At 44.1% G+C, this 19,431-nt stretch overlaps 1 protein-coding gene across 2 annotated transcripts in view; it reads right to left on the bottom strand.

The window, feature by feature from the left end:
* Positions 1-10,438: 10,438 nt before the first annotated feature.
* Positions 10,439-19,431, bottom strand: part of mapk8ip1b (mitogen-activated protein kinase 8 interacting protein 1b) — a 101,561-nt gene continuing 92,568 nt past the window's right edge. For both annotated transcript variants that reach the window (XM_024002633.3, XM_024002634.3), the window contains 4 exons: positions 16,495-16,611; positions 15,533-15,603; positions 15,177-15,275; positions 10,439-10,626 (listed from right to left, as the gene is read on the bottom strand). In XM_024002633.3, coding sequence (XP_023858401.1) covers positions 10,554-10,626; positions 15,177-15,275; positions 15,533-15,603; positions 16,495-16,611 — 360 coding nt within the window. In that variant the 3' untranslated portion in view covers positions 10,439-10,553. The remainder of the gene's footprint in view (positions 10,627-15,176; positions 15,276-15,532; positions 15,604-16,494; positions 16,612-19,431) is intronic.

The following is a 19,431-nucleotide window of genomic DNA, read 5'->3' as shown; positions in this document are numbered from 1 at the left end:
TTTGACTCTCTCCATACTGCATGGCAGTTTCTACCAATTATTTATGATCTGTCGTAAAGTCATAAAACCGTGGAGAGAGGGGGGGGTTATGATCCTTCCCCCAGGGCACGTCATGACACATTTTTGGCCATTGTTTTGATTGCCCTTTTAAGGTTTGTACAAATCTTTCTRCCAAGCCATTTGTGGCTGGATGATCAACGTCCTGGAATGCCTCACTTCTGTACTGCCCTCTGTTATTGCTAACAATTTGCTTGGGAATCCTGTTCTGGAGAAGATAGTCCTCAGAATAGGGATTGTCTTTTCCGATGGGAACAACTTCAGGCCATGTGCATCGATTGCAGTCAAGAACCATGAATGGTCTGGTAAAGGTGACATTGACTAGTTGCCATGGTTATGAAGGCAATGGTGCCTTCTGGTATTAAAGGCCATACATGTCTTTAAGTGTCAAAAGATACACGTCAAATAGGTTTTTAATTTGAGGCGTAAAATAACAACATTTGATTATAGAATGTTGTGTGCTGAATTTGCGTGTGCAAGCCAAGCACCACCACCACAGTCAGTAGCACTGCCAAAGCTGAAAAAAAGTCTGCAAACAAGCACATACATTGTTTCCTGGCTACCCAGACTCCTTGCTCCGGCCAAACGCTACGCCATGCCCATGGACGTTAGTTTCTTCTCTGCAATGAGTTGATCATAGTTCATYCCCGACTGTCACGAGAATTAAATTCTCCAGGTTCATAACCCAATTCGATTAAACTACTCAGTCTGCTAACCAGGATTTATAAGGTACTGGAATGAAAATAGACAGAGGCCCAGTCTACAATAGTCAAATGTTTATTCACGAGAGCGTTGGTTAGTTGTACAAAACCATTCATTTTATACTGGCGTCTTACGCACATACTTTCATCCCACAAACATTAGGTCCTACGCACACACGCACATACTCTTGCACACAAACAGAATTCATACGCACATACATTGCACACAAACAGTAGGTATCCCACGCACATACTGTCCTGCTACCCAGCCGACAAAGATTAGGGACCGTGAGAATCACCCCTCGTCCTTTGCCAAATCTCTCAGTGGCCCCTAGCCAAGGTCAGCACCGAATCTTGCTCAGACAGTCTGTGTTTAAGATACTGTAGAGACATATTGTTTTACTGACTAAAAYTACACACATCATTAATTATAACTTTATGATTCTAGTCAATTTCATACAATTATATGGTTTCAGGGTGGAATATTCTAGACATTCATTTAAACCAATAAATTCCATCAACACTGACCCATCACCGATTGCGAACACATTCGTGGCCATCTGCTTGGTCCATAAACTGATGGGTTGGGCCTGAGCCAGAACACACGTGGGTAAAGCGGCGGTTTAAAAATGTGTCATTGGCTTTGATACTCTGAWTGGTTAGAGATGATCCAATCAATGATGACTTTGTTTTGTACCACGCCCCTCGTGCCCCTCATCACCACAAACAACTTCAATGATTGCAATCTCAGACTAAAATTTGAAGCGAAAGACAGAGCAGGAGAATAATTTAGTGTGAGTTGTCAGGCTACACACACCAGCCCCTGTTGATGTGTTTACAATGCATGTTGACATTTATTGTCATGAATCTTACCATTGAGGCAGAACTCAGCAATTTCCGCTAGACGGGCCAGCTGGAAAGTCAGATTTGGCTAGGGTTAGCAGTGTGGTTAAGGTTAGGGTTGTGTTTAAAATTTGATTTCAGTACTTTGTGGCTGTGCCAGCTAGTGACCACTCTGCCGAGCTGCCTCCAGGGCAAGATTCATGACAACCTGTGTTGACAATAGGGTGGTTATGGTTTCTGAACTGACACCCCCACTCCTTTTTAGCGTAACATTCCAAACATTGAATAAGGTACAAAAATGTCAGGGGTGAACCATTAATTCAAATGATTAGAAACAGTGACATACAGTTTGCAGAATATATGCAGTATGCAGTGTCTCTCATGCACCGGTTCGTAACTTGGAAGTAATTACTACACGTGATCCACACATCAGCATTCGCTGACACACAGCTGATGTATTGTATATGCTAAGAGTCAGGAAGCAGGTGCAGAATGTGAATTTCATAATGAGAAGTAGCAGATAAATAAATCAGGAGAAGCTTACTGGTTGTGAACAAAACCAATACTGCCTGAAGACTGAGGCTACTGAGAGCTAAATAAAGTGGAAGTAATCAAGGTAATGATGAAGTCCAGGTGTGCATAACAATGGGGAACATGTGTGTGTAATGATGGCTCCCAGGTGTGCGTAATGTGGGTTGCCAGGACCGGTGGTTAGTAGATTGGCGATGTTGAGCGCTGGAGAGAGTGAAAGGGAGTACATGTGACAGTACCCCCCGACATGCGGCTCCAGCCGCAGGAGGATGTCGGCCAGGAGGACGTCGGCCAGGAGGACGGCCTCGAGGGCGAGGAGCGGGCCAGTCCGGACGGCAGAGGTGGAAATCCCAGACAATTTTGTGGTCCAGGATATCGGCCGCCAGAACCCAACAGCGTTCCTCTGGGCCGTACCCCTCTCAGTCCACCAGGTACTGAAGCCGACCCCCACGACGCCTGGAGTCCAGTAGGGACCTGACGGCATAGGCAGGGGACTCATCGAGTTCCAGGGGTGGAGGAGGAGGATTAGTGTTGCGGGGGATGGCATCAGCAAGGGATGGCATCAGCAAGGGGACCAGGAACCACCGGCCTGAGGAAGGATACATGAAAAAAGGGTGAGATTTCGGTAGTTGATGGGGAGTTGTAAACGGTAAGTTACCTCATTAACCCTCCATAGGACCTTGAAGGGCCCAGCAAACCGAGGGCTCAGCTTCCGGCACGGTAGGCGGAGCCGGAGGTTCCTGGTGGAGAGCCAGACACAATCACCAGTGTGGAACACGGGAGCCTCACTGCGGTGGCGGTCCGCCTGATCCTTCTGACGGTAGACAGCGCACTAGAGCCTCACGTGGCTGGTGTTCCACACCTCCTCTGCATGTCGGAACCGCTCGTCCACTGCAGTGGCCTCGGTCTGTTTCGGAATCCACGGCGGCAGGGCCGGCGGATATCCCAGGACTCCCAAGGGAGTCAGCCCAGGGGAGGAGTGACAAAGTGAGTTCTTGGCGTATTCTGCCCAGGGAAGGAACCGGGCCCACCCCCCCTGCCGGTCCTGGCAGTAACTCAACAGCTCCTGGTTGGTCTTTTCCACCTGCCCATGGACTGAGGGCGGTACCCGGATGTGAGGCTGACCATGGCCCCCAGCTTCTCCAAGGCTCTCCAGAACCGCAACGTRAATTGGGGACCACGGTCGGAAATTATGTCCTCTGGAAGGCCATAATGCCGGAAGACCTGCTGGAATAGTGCCTCAGCAACCTGGAGAGTGGTAGGTAGACCAGAGAGAGGGATAAACGGCAGGATTTAGAGAATCTGTCAACAATKACCATAATAGTGATAAAGACATCAGAAAGGGGGAGATCAGTTACAAAGTCTGTGGACAGATGTGACCAAGGCTGCTGAGGCATGGGAAGGGGAAGGAGTTTCACTGCTGGAGCGTGCCGGGGAGATTTGGATTAGATACACACGGTGCATGATTTGACATAGTGGGCAACGTCCTGCATCAAGGTGGGCCACCAGTATTTATCAGAGAGAGAGATTGGATGGTGCGGGTGATACCTGGGTGTCCAGCGGCGAGGGATGTTTGTGTCCAGGTCAACAGTCAATCTCTCACCCCCGTGGGGATGTAGATGCGCTCTGGAGGGCAGATAGCAGGAGTGGGTTACCTCTCCAGAGCCTGGCGTATATCCACATCTACATCCAACACACAGGGCCAACGATTCGGGAGGACAAATTGATAGGCTGTTACGTGTTGCACTCACAGGCCCCTCCACCAATGTGGAACCACAGGATGCGGGAAAGCAGGTCCTCCGGCATCCTGGTGCCCAGGTGGTGATTCTCATCCTCGACCAGGAGATGGTGGTGTTATGAAGTTCGAGCAACGGGAGGCTGAGGATGACTTTGTGTACGGGTGTGGTGGTGAAGGGAAGGCTTTCCTGGTGCATAGGTTCCACGGTGAGGGTGAGTGGTGCTCTGATGTGTGTAATTGTATCAGATCCCAATGGTTGCGTGTCCATGGCTTGGACAGGAAAAGGAGAATAGACCGGGAATGAAGTTCAGGGAGGAGGCGAGGGCCTGGTCGATGAAGTTCCCAGAGGCACCGGAGTCCACTAGAGCTGTAAAGACAACACTTGATAGACAACAGCCAGTGAAATGGGAACCAGAAAGGGTTTGGCGGGAAACAATAATGGAATACTCACGCCTACCCTGGGAGATGGAAGGTCATGGGGCCGCCCCTCTGCTCTAGTGGACCCCGTGTTGGGACACACCAGACACTGCTGAAGCTGGTGCCCCTCCTGGCCGCAATAGGGACAGAGCACCAGCTGTCCCCGGTGACGCCGCTCTGCCGCGTAGAGGTGTGTGGCTCCTACCTCCATGGGTTCAGGCTCTGCCTCAGGACAGCCAAAGGAGGGAGGCGAGTGGCGAGGTGGACACCGGCTCTCCCGAAGAAGGTCATTCAGACAGCTGGCCATCGTGAGCATCCAAGGATATGTTGTCATCCCGACATGCCAACTCCATCGTACTTGCGCAATCCAATGCGGAATAGAATGCGGATCGCCGGCCCATTCCAGCCGCTGGAGGCTATCACAGTCCGAAAGGTGAGGGCGTACTTCGCAGCAGTTTGGCACCCTGCTGGAGTTGGAAAAGTCGCTCACCTCACTCTGGTGAAAAGTATGGTCCCTTATTGATGTCACCTGTTAAATCCACTTCGATCGGTGTAGATGAAGGGGTGGAGATAGGTTAAAGAATGTCTGTATGTCTGCCATTCAGAGGGTGAATGGGCAAGACAAAATAACGTAGGTGCCTTTGAACGGTATATGTGTGTCAAGAACTACAACGCTGCTGGGTTTTTAACGCTCAACAGTTTCCTGTGTGTATCAAGAATGGTCCACCACCCAAAGGACAGCCAGTCAACTTCACACAACTGTGGGAAGCATTGGAGTCAACATGAGCCAGCATCCCTGTGGAATGCTTTCGACACCTTCTAGAGTTCATGCCCCTACGAACTCAATATTAGGAAGGTGTTCCTAATGTTTGTGCACTCGATGTATAAGGAATAAGTGTGGCCCTAAAATGTATCCCTACGGTACTCATGAGGTACAGCCTTCTCACTCATCTTGAATAATAATGAGTGAGAATTTTACAAAGGCTACAACAAAACAGGCTAACCTTTCACCATTACCAATAGCAGGGGGGTTAGCATTTTGGGGAATATGATCGTTGTGCCTTTGTATCTTTCTCACTCATCATTATGCACTATTCATTCATGATTATCCATAATGATGGTAGCATTCACATTAATGTAGAAGTGTTCAGAAATAACTAAAAACACAACCAAAACAAACTGCAAATGCATCCAATAAGTTTGTAGTCACACGCTTGGTGTAGTCATTGAGTGCAAGGAATATTGGACCAAATACTGCATTTTTGACTACTGTAATACATTATAAGTGAATTTATCACTCATGACTTTTTGAAATGCGGGGGACTAGATACCGTATATAAAGTGCTTTAATTTCTAAATGATATAACATATGTATGAAAATACCCTCAAATAAAACWAATCTAAAATATTTTATGCTGGAGTATAGAGACAAATAAAAAATGTAGCTTCACTGTCCAAATTCATATGGCGGTGAGTGTATATTGTTCGCAGTTTAAATAAAAATATATATACATTTCATGAGGAGGCGGAAAACCGAGTCGAAATCAGCCATTACAGTCCCTCTTTATGCCATGAAGCTCGTTGATTGGCCAGTGAGTCACCAAGCCCTCGCTACACCTCCAACGTATTAATTAATCAAAACACCAGCCATTTTCCACCASCGCCAGGTATTGCTCCCATTATTCCAGCTGTGCAAACTGAAAAATATTTCTGAAATGCCCTATGGCTATAGTGCCACAGAACAGTGCTAAGTTTTACCTCTTTGTATTTATTATGGATGCCAAGGCAGCAGCTACTCTTCCTGGGGTCCAGCAAAATTAAGGCAGTTAGTCATACAATTAAAAAAACATTACAATACATTCACAACATATTTCACAACACAACGGGTGCCCTCGGGCCCCTACTCCACTACCACATATCTACAACACAAAATCCATATGTATGTGTGTATAGTGCGTATGTTATCGTGTGTGTGTATGCATGTGTCTGTGCCTATGTTTGTGTTTTTTCACAGTCTCCACTGTTCCGTAAAGTGTATTTTATCTGTTTTTTAAATATAATTTTACTGCTTCCATCAGTTACTTGATGTGGAATGGGGTTCCATGTAGTCATGGCTCTATGTAGTACTGTGTGCCTCCCATAGTCTGTTCTGGACTTGGGGACTGTGAAGAGACCTCTGGTGGCATGTCTTGTGGGGTATGCATGGGTGTCCGAGCTGGGTGTGCATGGGTGTCCGAGTAGTTCAAACAGACAGCTCAGTGCATTCAACATGTCAATACCTCTCAAGATTACAAGTAGTAATGAAGTCAATCTCTCCTCCACTATGAGCCAGCAGAGATTGACATGCATATTATTAATGTTTGCTCTATGTGTACATCCARGGGCCAGCCGTGCTGCCCTGTTCTGAGCCAATTCCAATTTTCCTAAATCCCTGTTTGTGGCACCTGACCACACGACTGAACAGTAGTCCAGGTGCGACAAAACTAGGGCCTGTAGCACCTTGTTGATTGTGCTGTTAAGAAGGTAACACTTTATTATGAACAGACTTCTCCCCATCTTAGCTACTGTTGTATCCATATGTTTTGACCATGACAGTTTACAGTCCTGGGTTACTCCAAGTAGTTTAGTCACCTCAAACATTACGTTTGATTTGTTAAAATATATCCCTGAATGGAAGAAAAAACTTAGTGCAGTTACCCATGCATTCCAACAATCGTTCTGACAATACTGAAACATTAACTTTCTGTTGACCATAACTGCACCATGTCCTAATAATTAGCCAAAACGACTAGTGTTTTCGTGTAGCAGTTTCTGGTGTTTTGGGGTAGCTGTTTTTGGTTGTCTCTGGTGTTTTGCGGTTTGTTTGTGGTAATTGGTAAGCTAAGGCTATAGAGTAGAGCACAGTTGAGGACTGTTATAATAATGACAAGACACCACAGATGCTGCATTGAACATTTTAAATAAATAATACAATTCACACTTAAAAAGAAATAAATCAAAATAATTTAAATTACTACAGTAAGAATTGGTACAGTGTAACATTTGTAATTACAATATATTTATGTATATATGGCATATCTGTACACTCTTTATAACCTTACTTGGTTTCCTCATAGTGGCCATAATGTTTGGGGACTGAAAATAGAAGTAGTCTCGGAGAATGTCGCAAAATCAGGCTTGATTCAATCAGATTCGCCTTAACTTGCAATAACCGACAGACTGCATTGCATATAATTGTTTTTGTTTAGGCCATATTGCAGGTGTTGCAGCTGTCAAATTGTGAATGGCTGCTCTTGAGGTCATTGTCACACCAGTCCCACCTGTGTTAGAAGTTCCGAATGTGAAAGTGTAGGCTACATAAAATAATACAGATTTATATCAGCCTAATCAAGGTGTAGATTACAACACACAACACGAAAACAATGATATGCTATGCAATTGTCATTTATCATGGTTTAAGGYGGATCTGATCAGAATTTTGGCCTTTGTTTCTTGGCTCAGAAGAAAAATAGGAATGATGAAGATAAAATGTAAACCTGTGACTTGAAAATACATGTCACTATTCATAGGAAGATGCTTGACAGGTGGTAGAATGAATGTGGTTTCATATCCCATGCTTTCATAAGTTAGAGACACCCATTTGACAAGCATTCCTTCTCACAATGTTTTACATGTTCAGTTAAATACAGTTCTTATAAACAATACATTGTGCTACAAGTTCGTGTTAGAATGTGATTCTGTGTCAGCCACATTAGAAATCACAGAAAGCCACACAATACAATTATTTGCCCTTTCCCCTACCCCTTCTGTGATGGCAAATCTGAAGACTGGAAAGGTGTAGGCAATAGGGGGATGGCTCCACCTAGCCTTCCAGTGAACTTAAGGTATAACAAACACCTCTAGTTCCATCAGAATCTACAAGCATCTTAATGGGTAGGAGCAATTGGTTGATTTCAGACCAGGCCATTGTTTCCAGGCACAAACCTCTGGCCATGAGTTGGCCATTTTGAGGTGAGGTCCTATCTTATTATGTTGATCCTTGATCTAGTCTTTCTTTATTATTTTCTTACCATCTCAACACACTCATATCTCCTCCACAAAAATAGCATTTTTTTCAATCTCTCCTATCAACACACATTGTGGTAAATCKAAAGGACATAGCAGTTACAACAATGATCCTTCATAGAGGCACTACTTGTAAAATATGTCAGGCACTACCTTTAAAACTACATCTCCCATCATGCATTTCCGACACACTTCACCTTCCATGTCCTTTTTGTGAGGGTCAGAGGTAATTCCCTTTTATGTTACCAGGGTAAAAGCTTGAGTAAGCATCCTTATCTTATACCCAGTTATCTGAATGGCAACCCCATTTTAACTCTCAACATGAACTCTCCTTTCATGTTCAAACTGAGCATGAGAAGAACTATGAGGCAGTCCACAGTGACCCTTCCTGCAAATTAGAAGACTAAAACTACCTTAAAAGCAAGCCAAAGCGGTTGACTGGAAACTCTGTAGTCCATCTCCTTGTTTCTGGTAATAGAAGTACAATACTGTAATTCAATTAAGATTTAACAAGAATCAGTCTTCCCACAAATCAAAGAATAACTAGGGTCATGTTCAGCACAAACAAACGGAGGCATTTCCGAACAGAAAACAGTGTGAGCGCTTTTATTGGTAGGAACCTCTGTTTTAAAAGTTTGCTCTTGATTCCTTAATGTGAATATATTTGAGGGTTCTGACAGTGTACCAGAGAGAACACCAAAGGCTTTGCAGCATGTTAAAGACACTATTCCTGGTCAACAGTGTGACCCTAATGCTTACTTGTTTTTGGTTTAGGGGGAACAACACATGGAAAATAAGTAACAGTGTGAGCCACTGATAATTTGTTAGAACATTTGTCATCCCCTTAATTGTAAAGGATGGGGTAGGGTAATCTGATCCTAGATCATTAGTTACCTTAGACCACAGGACTCTCCAGTGAGGCCTTATCACCCTCTCCAAACACACTGCACAATTAGCTCATGGAGAATCACTGTTTTCCTCACACAATGTATCACACCAACATTCCATAGAATTCCATAGATTCCATAGATTCCAGAGATTCCATAGAATTAGGGATTAGAAAACTCAAATACTAGTAGTTTAATAAGATCCTTATTTATTTATTTATTTATTTATTTTCCCTGACGTCCATTTGCTGTTACCTTAGCGACTATTGGTTTTTCTTCGGTTCACCAAGTCCACAAAGCCCAGTGTTCTACCTAGGATTCAAGCTCCAAGTCCACAAAGACCAGTGTTCTACCTGGGATTCAAGCTCTAAATCCACAAAGATTAATCTTAGAATACTCCAGTTCAGGAGCCTCATTTATAAAACTGTGTGGCGTACGGAGAAACACAGAAAGTGTTTATATAACAATATATTAAACTTTGCACTGGTATCTGCCCGACTGAGGCATTGAAAACGGCATCAGTTTAAACGTAATTTTTCCTACTGTTCACCTTATTATTTATGAGAATACATTTCATAACATCCAAGTATTGTTTAATAATTACAGATCCAATTAAATATGATTCCCGATTAAACTGTACAACATATTTGAGGGGTTATTTTGCAAAAACAGATATCTCCATATCTATTTATTATATTACATCATGTTTTTTGAGAGGTTTCTTTTGTGTGTACTCCAGGGAACTCTTCATATATAATACGTGAGAGGTAATATTTCAATTTATTTTACACAATGGTATCAATTTCAAAGCATTCCTCGAGTTTCATCCTTCTGCCATCGGAGTCACAGTTTCTCATTTCTCCGATTTATGTGCATACGCATTTGTCAAAGTGTCTGTGGAGAACCGTACATTCTCCCGTCAAGTTTGTGTTTTATAAATCCCAAAGTTTGCTTAGAAAGTGGTGTACGCCTTCTTTTGTGCCTACGCAGCGTTTATAAATGAGGCCCATGGTCACTATGATCTGAGCATTGTGCTTGAGTGGCACATCAACTTCCTCATCAGTGACTCCATTTTGCATATTTTGGGACCCCCTCTTCAACATCTCCACTATGTTTGGATCAATTACTTGTTCAATCTTCATACTGTTTAAAATCTCTGGACAAACAGAAACCAGTACCTCTCCTTCTTTCTCTCTCTCCATCTTTTTGTCAGATTTATTAGTTCACATTTGTTAGAATTGTTTTCTCTGTCATGCAACATTATGTTATGATACACTGTAATGTACAGGGTTGTGGTGGAAGGCGGGGTGGGTGCTATTCCAGGTAAATATCCTCTGTCGGACAGGAGYAATCTACAAATTCCTTATAGTACAACTGGAAGGCTTTCCTGTAGAAGAGACAAGAGGGGAGAACAGATCCGGGGGGTAGTTAATAAAAAATCAAATAAAGGTTATTCAATCACTCAGTTCCTTACCTGACAGGTATGACAACTCTCTACAGAAACATACAGTTTATTAGGTTCACCCATCTAGTACCGGGTCGGAGCCCCTTTGCCTCCAGAACAGCCTTAATTCTTTGAGGCATGGAAACGTTGCTCAATTGGTATCAAAGGACCTAGCGTGTGCCACAAACATTCCACACACCATTGTACCACCGCTACCAGCCTGTACCGTTGACACCAGGCAGGATGTGGCCATGGACTCATGCTGCTTATGCCAAATCCTGACTCTGCCATCAGCATGATGCAACAGGAACCGGGATTCATTGAACCAGGTGATGTTTTTCCACTCCTCAATTGTCCAGAGTTGGTGATCGCGTGTGCTCTTGTGTTTAGCTGTTAGGAGTGGAACCCGATGTGGTATGGTTGTATGCTGAAATAACCCATCCGTGACAAGGACTGACGACTTGTGCGTACCGAGATGCCGTTCTGCACACCACTGTTGTACTGCACCGTTATTTGCCTGTGGCCCTCCTGTTAGCTTGCACAATTCTTGCCATTCTCCTTCAACCTCTCTCATCAATGAGCAGTTTTCGCCCACAGCACTGCCGCACACTGGATGTTTTATGTTTGTCACACCATTCTCAGTAAAGCATAGACACTGTTGTGCGTGAAAAGCCCAGGAGGCCCGCTGTTTCTGAGATACTGGAACCGGCGTGCCTGGCACCGACGATCATACCACGCTCAAAGTCGCTTAGGTCACTCGTTTTGCCCATTCTAACGTTCAATCGAACAGTAACTGAATGACTCAATGCCTGTCTGCCTGCTTTATAAAGCAAGCCATGTGACTCACTGTCTAGGAGCGAACCATTTTCGTGAACTGGGTGGTGTACCTAATAAACTGKCCACTGAGTGTACTGGGCCAATTGCAACCAACAGGCAGAATTTAGCGTTGGATTTCTTAAAACGCTACTAACAGGAGATTACATGAATCTGCATGTTAAAACACTTACTTGCAACCAAAAACTCCATAATAAACTAGCAGATCAGTTGACATGATGTTGTTACTGTTTCAAAAGAGTTAGATGCTAGACAGCTGCGTTTAGGTTCTCTACTCTTGGCCCAATGAAATATCAGGAACATTGAAAATAGGAAGGCTGGTAATTAATAACAAACACTTATTGTTAGAATATAGACACAATGAATTTTAAGAAACTTGAGTACAGTAAACTCGAGCAGCGTATAGTTTAGGAAAGTAGAGTATAGTTCAGTACAAAATAGTTCAGTATAGTTCAGTAGAGTACAGTACTGTACTGAAGTGAACTATACWGAAATCTACTTTMTTGTACTGTACTGAACTATACTTGAGCTTACTGTACAGTAGAGTACGGTAGTGTATAGTTCAGTACATTAGAGTAGAGTGCAGTACATTAGAGTACAGTAGGTCGATGTGCAGGAGTACGAGTATGTAGGTAGAGGTAAAAGTGACTAGGTAATCAGGAAATATAATGAACAGAGTAGCAACAGTGTATGTGAAGACTGTGAAAGTGTGTGCGTGTGTGTGAGTGTACAGAATGTGTGTGTTAGACTATAAGTGTAATTATGTTAGTGTAGAGTCCAGTGAGTGTGCATAGAGTCAGTGCAAGAGAGGGTCAATGCAAATAGTCTGGGTAGCCATTTGATTAACTGTTCAGCAGTCTTATGGCTTGGGGGTGGAAGCTGTTCAGGAGCCCTTTGGGCCCAAACTTGGCTCCCGGTACCGCTTGCCGTGTGGTAGCAGAGTGAACAGTCTATGGCTTGGGTGGCTGGGGTTTTTGACAATTTTATGGCAGGATAGGAGGGAGCTCGGCCCCAGTGACGTACACCAACACCATAGTGCACTCCAAGATCATCACTAAGCTCACTAACACCTTTGCCACGCTGATCCTCAACACAGGGGCCCCACAGGGGTGCGTCCTGAGCAGCCTCCATTAACATCAACGAGCCGCAGTGGAGAGGTTCAAAAGCTTCAAGTTCCTCAGTGTGCACATCACTGAGGACCTGAAATGGTCCACCCACACCGACAGTATATATAAGGTATTTCAGTTTTTTATTTTTAATACATTTGCTAAAATTTCCAAAAACCTGTTTTCGCTTTGTCATTATGGGGTATTGTGTGTAGATGGTGGGGTACTGGGCAGAGGCCAGCTAGTGGTGACTATTTAACAGTCTGATGGCCTGGAGATAGAACGTGTTTTTCAGTATCTCGGTCCCAGGTTTGATGCACCTGTACTGTCTCCCCCTTTTAGATGGTAGCGTGTTGAACATGCCATGGCTGGGGTGGCTGAGGTCCTTGATGGTCTACTTGACCTACTGTAACACCGGCTACTGTAGATGTCATGGAGGGCAGGTATTGTGCCACCGGTGATGCGTTGGGCTGACTGCCCTTTGGAGAGCCCTGCGGCTGTGGATGGTGCAGTTAACGTACCAGACGGTGATATAGCCCGGCAGAATGCTCTTAATGGTGCATCTGTAGAAGTTTGTGAGGATCTTAGTGGCCAAGACTCCTGTTGCACCTTCTTCACTACATAAGTATTTAGACCCTTTGCTATTAGACTTGTTTCTACACCTTGATTTGAGTCCACCTGTGGTAAATTCAATTGAATGGACATGATGTGGAAAGGCACACACCTGTCTATACTGTATAAGGTATAGACAGTTGTGCATGTCAGAGCAACAACCAAGCCATGAGGTCGAGGGAAATGTCCATAGACAATGTCTGAGACAGGATTGTGTTTAGGCACATATCTGGGGAAGTGTACCAAAAAATGTCTGCAGCATTGAGGGTTGCCAAGAACACAGTGGCCTCCATCARTCTTTAAATGGAAGAAGTTTGGAACCACCAGGACTCTTCCTAGAGCTGGCTGACCCGGCCAAAATGAGCAATCGTGGGAGAAGGGCCTTGGTCAGGGAGGTGAACAAGAACCTGATGGTCACTTTGACAGAGTTCTAGAGTTCTTCTGTGGAGATGGGAGAAGAAGGACAACAATCTCTGCAGCACTCCACCAATCAGGCCTTTATGTTAGTGGCCAGATGGAAGCCACTCCTCGGTAAAAGGCACGTCAGCCCGTTTGGAGTTTTCCAAAAGGCACCTAAACGACTCTCAGACCAAGAGAAACAAKATTCTCTGGTCTGATGAAATCAAGATTGAACTCTTTGGCCTGAATGCCAAGCGTCACATCTGGAGGAAACCTGRCACCAACTCTACAGTTAAGCTTGTTGGTGGAAGCATCATGCTGTGGGGATGTTTTTTCAGTGGCTAGGACTGGTAGACTAGTCAGGTTTGAGGGATAGAGGAACGGAGCAAAGTACAGGACCTCAGACTGGGGCGAAGGTTCACCTTCCAACAGCACAACAACCCTAAGCACACAGCCAAGACAACGCAGGAGTGGCTTTGGGACATGTATCTGAATGTCCTTGAGTGGCCCAGCCAGAGCCCAGACTTGAACCCGATCAAACATCTCTGGAGAGACCTGAAAATAGCTATGCAGTGACACTCCCCATCCAACCTGACACAGCTTGAGGCGACCTGCAGAGAAGAATGGGAGAAACTCCCCAAATACAGGTGTGTCAAGCTTGTAGCGTCATACCCAAGAAGACTCAAGGCTGTAATCGCTGCCAAAGGCGCTTCAACAAAGTACTRAGTAAAGAGTCTGAATACTTATGTAAACTTGATACTTCATTTTTTTTTTTATATATATATATTATAATTTTTGTTTTGTTTTTTTACCTGTTTTTGCTTTGTCGTTATCGGGTATTGTGTGTAGATTGATAAGGATACATTTTTTTCAATACATTTTAGAATAAGGCTGTAACGTAACAAAATGTGGAAAAAGTCTATGCACTGTACATATATAATTATATTCTGGACTCTGACATTGCTCACTATAATATTTCTATATTTCTTAAATACTTTCTTCTTCTGTTTTGGTTTTGCTGGTATTGTTTTGTCTTTTTAGGTATTACTATTCTGTCGGAGCTAGGAACATAAGCATTTCGCTACACCCGTGATAACATCTGCAAAATATGTGTAGGTGACCAATACAATTTGTTTTGAAGTCCTCAACTTCAAAGCTAGCTTACTGGATATACTCATTACTGCACTTGTTTGTTGTGATTGCATGACAAAGACAAACCCAAGAAACACCCACATCAATGGGGCCAAATCCCAAAGTGCTATCGCCCTTTATACACTGACATCAGCTTTAGGGAGCAAAAATATCATGGCCAATTGTGGTTGCAAATGAGATCAGCTGTTCTGGTGAACTTAGCGCATATTGGTGGTTTAACGAGAGATCGCCTCGTGTTGAGACAGTGCTCAATGTTGGTTGTAATTGGCCCACTATGGCTAAGAACCTCTTGAATCCTCTGACAATATAAAAGCGAAGGACAAAGAGCAAAAGAGTGACATTATATATATATTTTCTAAGACAGAAACAAACAAAGTTCTYAACCCTCACCCAACAGACTCTGCCAGGGGTTTAGTAGAATCTTCAGACACAAACACATGACAGGCAAATCTCTGGTCAGCTGGGTGTTTTGTGATGAAGCCAAAGTACCTAAGGGGAAACCACACATAGGTAAAAAAATATATWAAAAAAATACAGGGGTAAGAGGAGTGAACCCCAAGGGGGAACCAGGTTCCGGGAGTAAAATAATTTATGTAAAAATGCAGATTTTACAATGTAAGGTTCCCAGAGTGATTCTCTTTCTCCATTTCCTCCACTGCCTGCATAACGACTCTCCCAAAAAGCACATTTTTATTTGAATACGGTGAGCATGACTGACAAAATTTAATCCTGGTGCAGGTACTTACTTGCTGTTCTTAGGGTGATATCCACAGAAGGAAACATTCTTCAACTGGAAGAAGTGGCTGCACTGGTTACTCTGTGATGACAGTAAGACAAAAAGACACACACACATCTATATTATAAACTAGTGCCGGATTTGCGTCCTTAAATTTTGGACTGACTTTCGACATTTTGGGCTCAAAATAAGCGCATCGTCTGGGACCATGGGGTAGGCTACTTGATATTCCACTGCATTTGTTTTGAGGGGGGGTCAGTAACATTGGGCAACTGTGATGTCACAATGAAATACACACTACATATGAATGCATCATAATTCTTTGGTACGAACCTCATTGACCAAATTCTATGGCTCTGAAAAACAAGTGTTGGGGGTAAAAAAGTATCCACACTCCATGTCAACAACTGCGTTTTGTCATGGAATTTGCTATCTGCTTACACCACATCATCTGTAGGAGCTGTAGCTAGTGAACTTTATGATTGGTCAATTAGATTAGATATTGAAAAAACCCACTGATGGTTACATAGCTTGACTTCAGTTTAGGTGGGCACCGCTATTGCCAGATTAAATTCTCACTCTCCTCTATACAATACAACTGGATTATTATGTGTGGACTGCAATACACTGTTGTGTCCACACTGGAGTGTTATCAACCTTCTTTACTGTGAATATTCCCCTAGTGTGATCTTGCTGGTCAGAGATTTGGATAAAAAGCCTCCATGTATCTAGTCTTGTAAGCCAGACACAATGTCTTGGAGTCGTACTTTGGTCCAAACTAAACTGCTGTCTTTCTAACATGCGCTAAAGGTGTGCCTGAAGAAGTGTGTGTGTGATGCAAATGCATGTGTAGAGTGCGTGTGTGTGTACATAAATCTGAGTGTCTGTCTGTGTACCTGTCCTGTTTGTGTGGTGTGTGTGTGTGCGTGCGTGTATGTGTACAACGTGTGTATTTTAGTGTGAAAGTCTTACTTTGTCAGAGGCATAGTAGTCATCCTGGACTAGGAGCTTCACGCCTTTCACGTTGATCTCAAGGATACAAGACGAAGGTGGGTTATACTGCACTGTCATCCTCCTATTGGTGGCAATCTGGTGGCAATCAAAACAGCATCAGCATCCCTTGAAAAAAGCAGCAGCTGAAAGGTCAGGCCTGGTTTAGATATTGAATGTATATGTAAATAAAATATATATATATTATTCTATAATTGGAATTTAAAACGTGAACAGGGAAAGGAGACATAGGAAAGAGGTGCGTTATTAGTCTTAAAATTCTAGTGGCATCTCAGCTAGAAGTATACACTATATATACAAAAGTATGTGGATACCCTTAAAATGAGTGGATTCAGCTATTTGAGCCACACCCGTTGCTGACCATAAACAAAACATTGGCAGTAGAATGGCCTTACTGAAGAGCTCAGTGACTTTCAACGTAGGACCATCATAGGATACCACCTTTCCAACAAGTCAGTTTGTTAAATTTCTGCCCTGCTAGAGCTGCCCCGGTCAACTGTAAGTGCTATTATTGTAAAGTGGGAACATCTAGGAGCAACAACGTCTCAGCCGCGAAGTGGTAGGCCACACAAGCTCACAGAACGGGACTGCTGAGTGTAAAAATCGTCTGTCCTCTGGAAGCAACGCCAGCACAAGAGCTTTATGAAATGGTTTTCCATGGTCGAGCAGCCGCACACAAGCCTAAGATCACCATGCGCAATGCCAAGCATCAGCTGGAGTGGAATGAAGCTCGCCGCCATTGGACTCTGGAGCAGTGGAAATGTGTTCTCTGGAGTGATGAATCACGCTTCACCATCTGGCAGTCCAACGGACGAATCTAGGGTTGGTGGATGCCAGGAGAACGCTACCTGCCCCAATGCATAGTGCCAACTGTAAAGTTTTGTRGAGGAGGAATAATGATCTCGGGCTATTTTTCATGGTTCAGGCTAGGCCCCATAGTTCCAGTGAAGGGAAATCTTAATGGTACAGCATACATTGACATTCTAGACGATTCTATGTTTCCATCTTTGTGGCAACATTTTGGAGAATGTCCTTCCCTTGCCTGTTTAAGCATGACAATGCCCCYGTGCCCAAAGCAAGGTCCATACAGAAATGGTTTGTCGAGATCGGTGTGGAAGAACTTGAATGGCCATCACAGAGACCTGACCTCAACCCCATCAAAAACCTTTGGGATGAATTAGAACGCCGACTGCAAGCCAGGCCTTATCGCCCAACATCACTGTCCAACCTCACTAATGCCTAGAAAAATAAAGGTTAAATAAATAAATAWAAATAAATAATGCTCTTGTGGCTGATTGGAAGCAAGTCCTCACAGCAATGTTCCAACATCTAGTGAAAGCATTCCCAGAAGAGTGGAGGCTATTATAGCAGCCAACGGGGGACCAACTTTATACTAATGCCCATGATTTTGTAATGAGATGTTCGACAAGCAGGTGTACACATACTTTTCAAATCARATCAAATTTCATTTGTCACATGCACTGAATACAACAGGTGTTACCTTACAGTGAAATGCTTACTTACAAGCCCTTCACCAGCAATGCAGTTTGAAGAAAAATACCCCCCAAAATAAGAAATGAAACTAACAAATAATTAAAGAGCAGCAGTAAAATAACAATATATACAGGGGGTACCGGTACAGAGTCAATGTGCGGAGGCACAGGTTAGTCGAGGTAATTGAGGTAATGTGGGTAGAGTTATTAAAGTGTCTTATGCATAGATAATAACAGAGTAGCAGCAGTGTAAAAGAGAGGGGGGCAATGTAAATAGTTTAGGTAGCCATTTGATTAGATGTTCAGGAGTCTTATGTCTTGGGGGTAGAAGCTGTTTAGAAACCTCTTGGACCTTGACTTGGTCTCCGGTACCACTTGCCGTGCGTTAACAGAGAGAACAGTCTATGACTCGGATGGCTGGAGTCTTTGACAATTTTTAGGGCCTTATTCTGACACTGCCTGGTATAGAGGTCCTGGATGGCAGGAAGCTTGGACCCAGTGATGTACTGGACTGTACGCACCACTCTCTGTAGTGCCTTGCGGTCAGAGGGCAAGCAGTTGCCATACCAGGCAGTGATGCAACCAGTCAGGATGCTCTCGATGGTATAGCTGTAGAACCTTTTGAGGATCTGTGGACCCATGCCAAATCTTTTCAGTCTCCTGAGGGGGAATAGGTTTTGTCGTGCCCTCTTCACGACTGTCTTGGTGTGATTGGACCATGTTAGTTTGTTGGTGATGTGGATCCCAAGGAACTTGAAGCTCACAACCTGCTCCACTACAGCCCCGTCGATGAGAATGGGGGCGTGCTCGGTCCTCTTTTCCTGTAGTCCACAATCATCTCCTTAGTCTTTACCATGTTGAGGGAGAGGTTGTTGTTCTTGCACCACACGGCCAGGTCTCTGACCTCCTCCCTATATGCTGTCTMGTCGTTGTTGGTGATCAGGCCTACCCCTGTTCTGTCATCGGCGAACTTAATGATGGTGTTGGAGTTGTGATTAGCCGTGCAGTCATGAGTGAACAGGGAGTACAGGAGGGGACTGAGCACGCACCCTTGAGGGGCCTCCGTGTTGAGGATCAGCGTGGCGGATGTGTTGTTACCTACCCTTACCACCTGGGGGCAGCCAGCCAGGAAGTCCAGGATCCAGTTGCAGAGGGAGATGTTTAGTCCCAGGATCCTTAGCTTAGTGATGAGCTTTAAGGGCACGATGGTGTTGAACGCTGAGCTGTAATCAATGAATAGCATTCTCACATAGGTGTTCCTTTTATCCAGGTGTGAAAGGCCAGTGTGGAGTGCAATATAGATTGCATCATCTGTGGATCTGTTGGGGCGGTATGCAAATTGGAGTAGGTCTAGGGTTTCTGGGATAATGGTATTGATGTGAACCATGACCAGCCTTTCAAAGCA

This window comes from Salvelinus sp. IW2-2015, linkage group LG15 (genome assembly GCF_002910315.2).
Source record: "Salvelinus sp. IW2-2015 linkage group LG15, ASM291031v2, whole genome shotgun sequence".
NCBI lineage: Eukaryota > Metazoa > Chordata > Actinopteri > Salmoniformes > Salmonidae > Salvelinus > Salvelinus sp. IW2-2015.
Note: the sequence above shows the minus strand (reverse complement) of the source record. Positions and strands in the feature narration are given on the sequence as shown.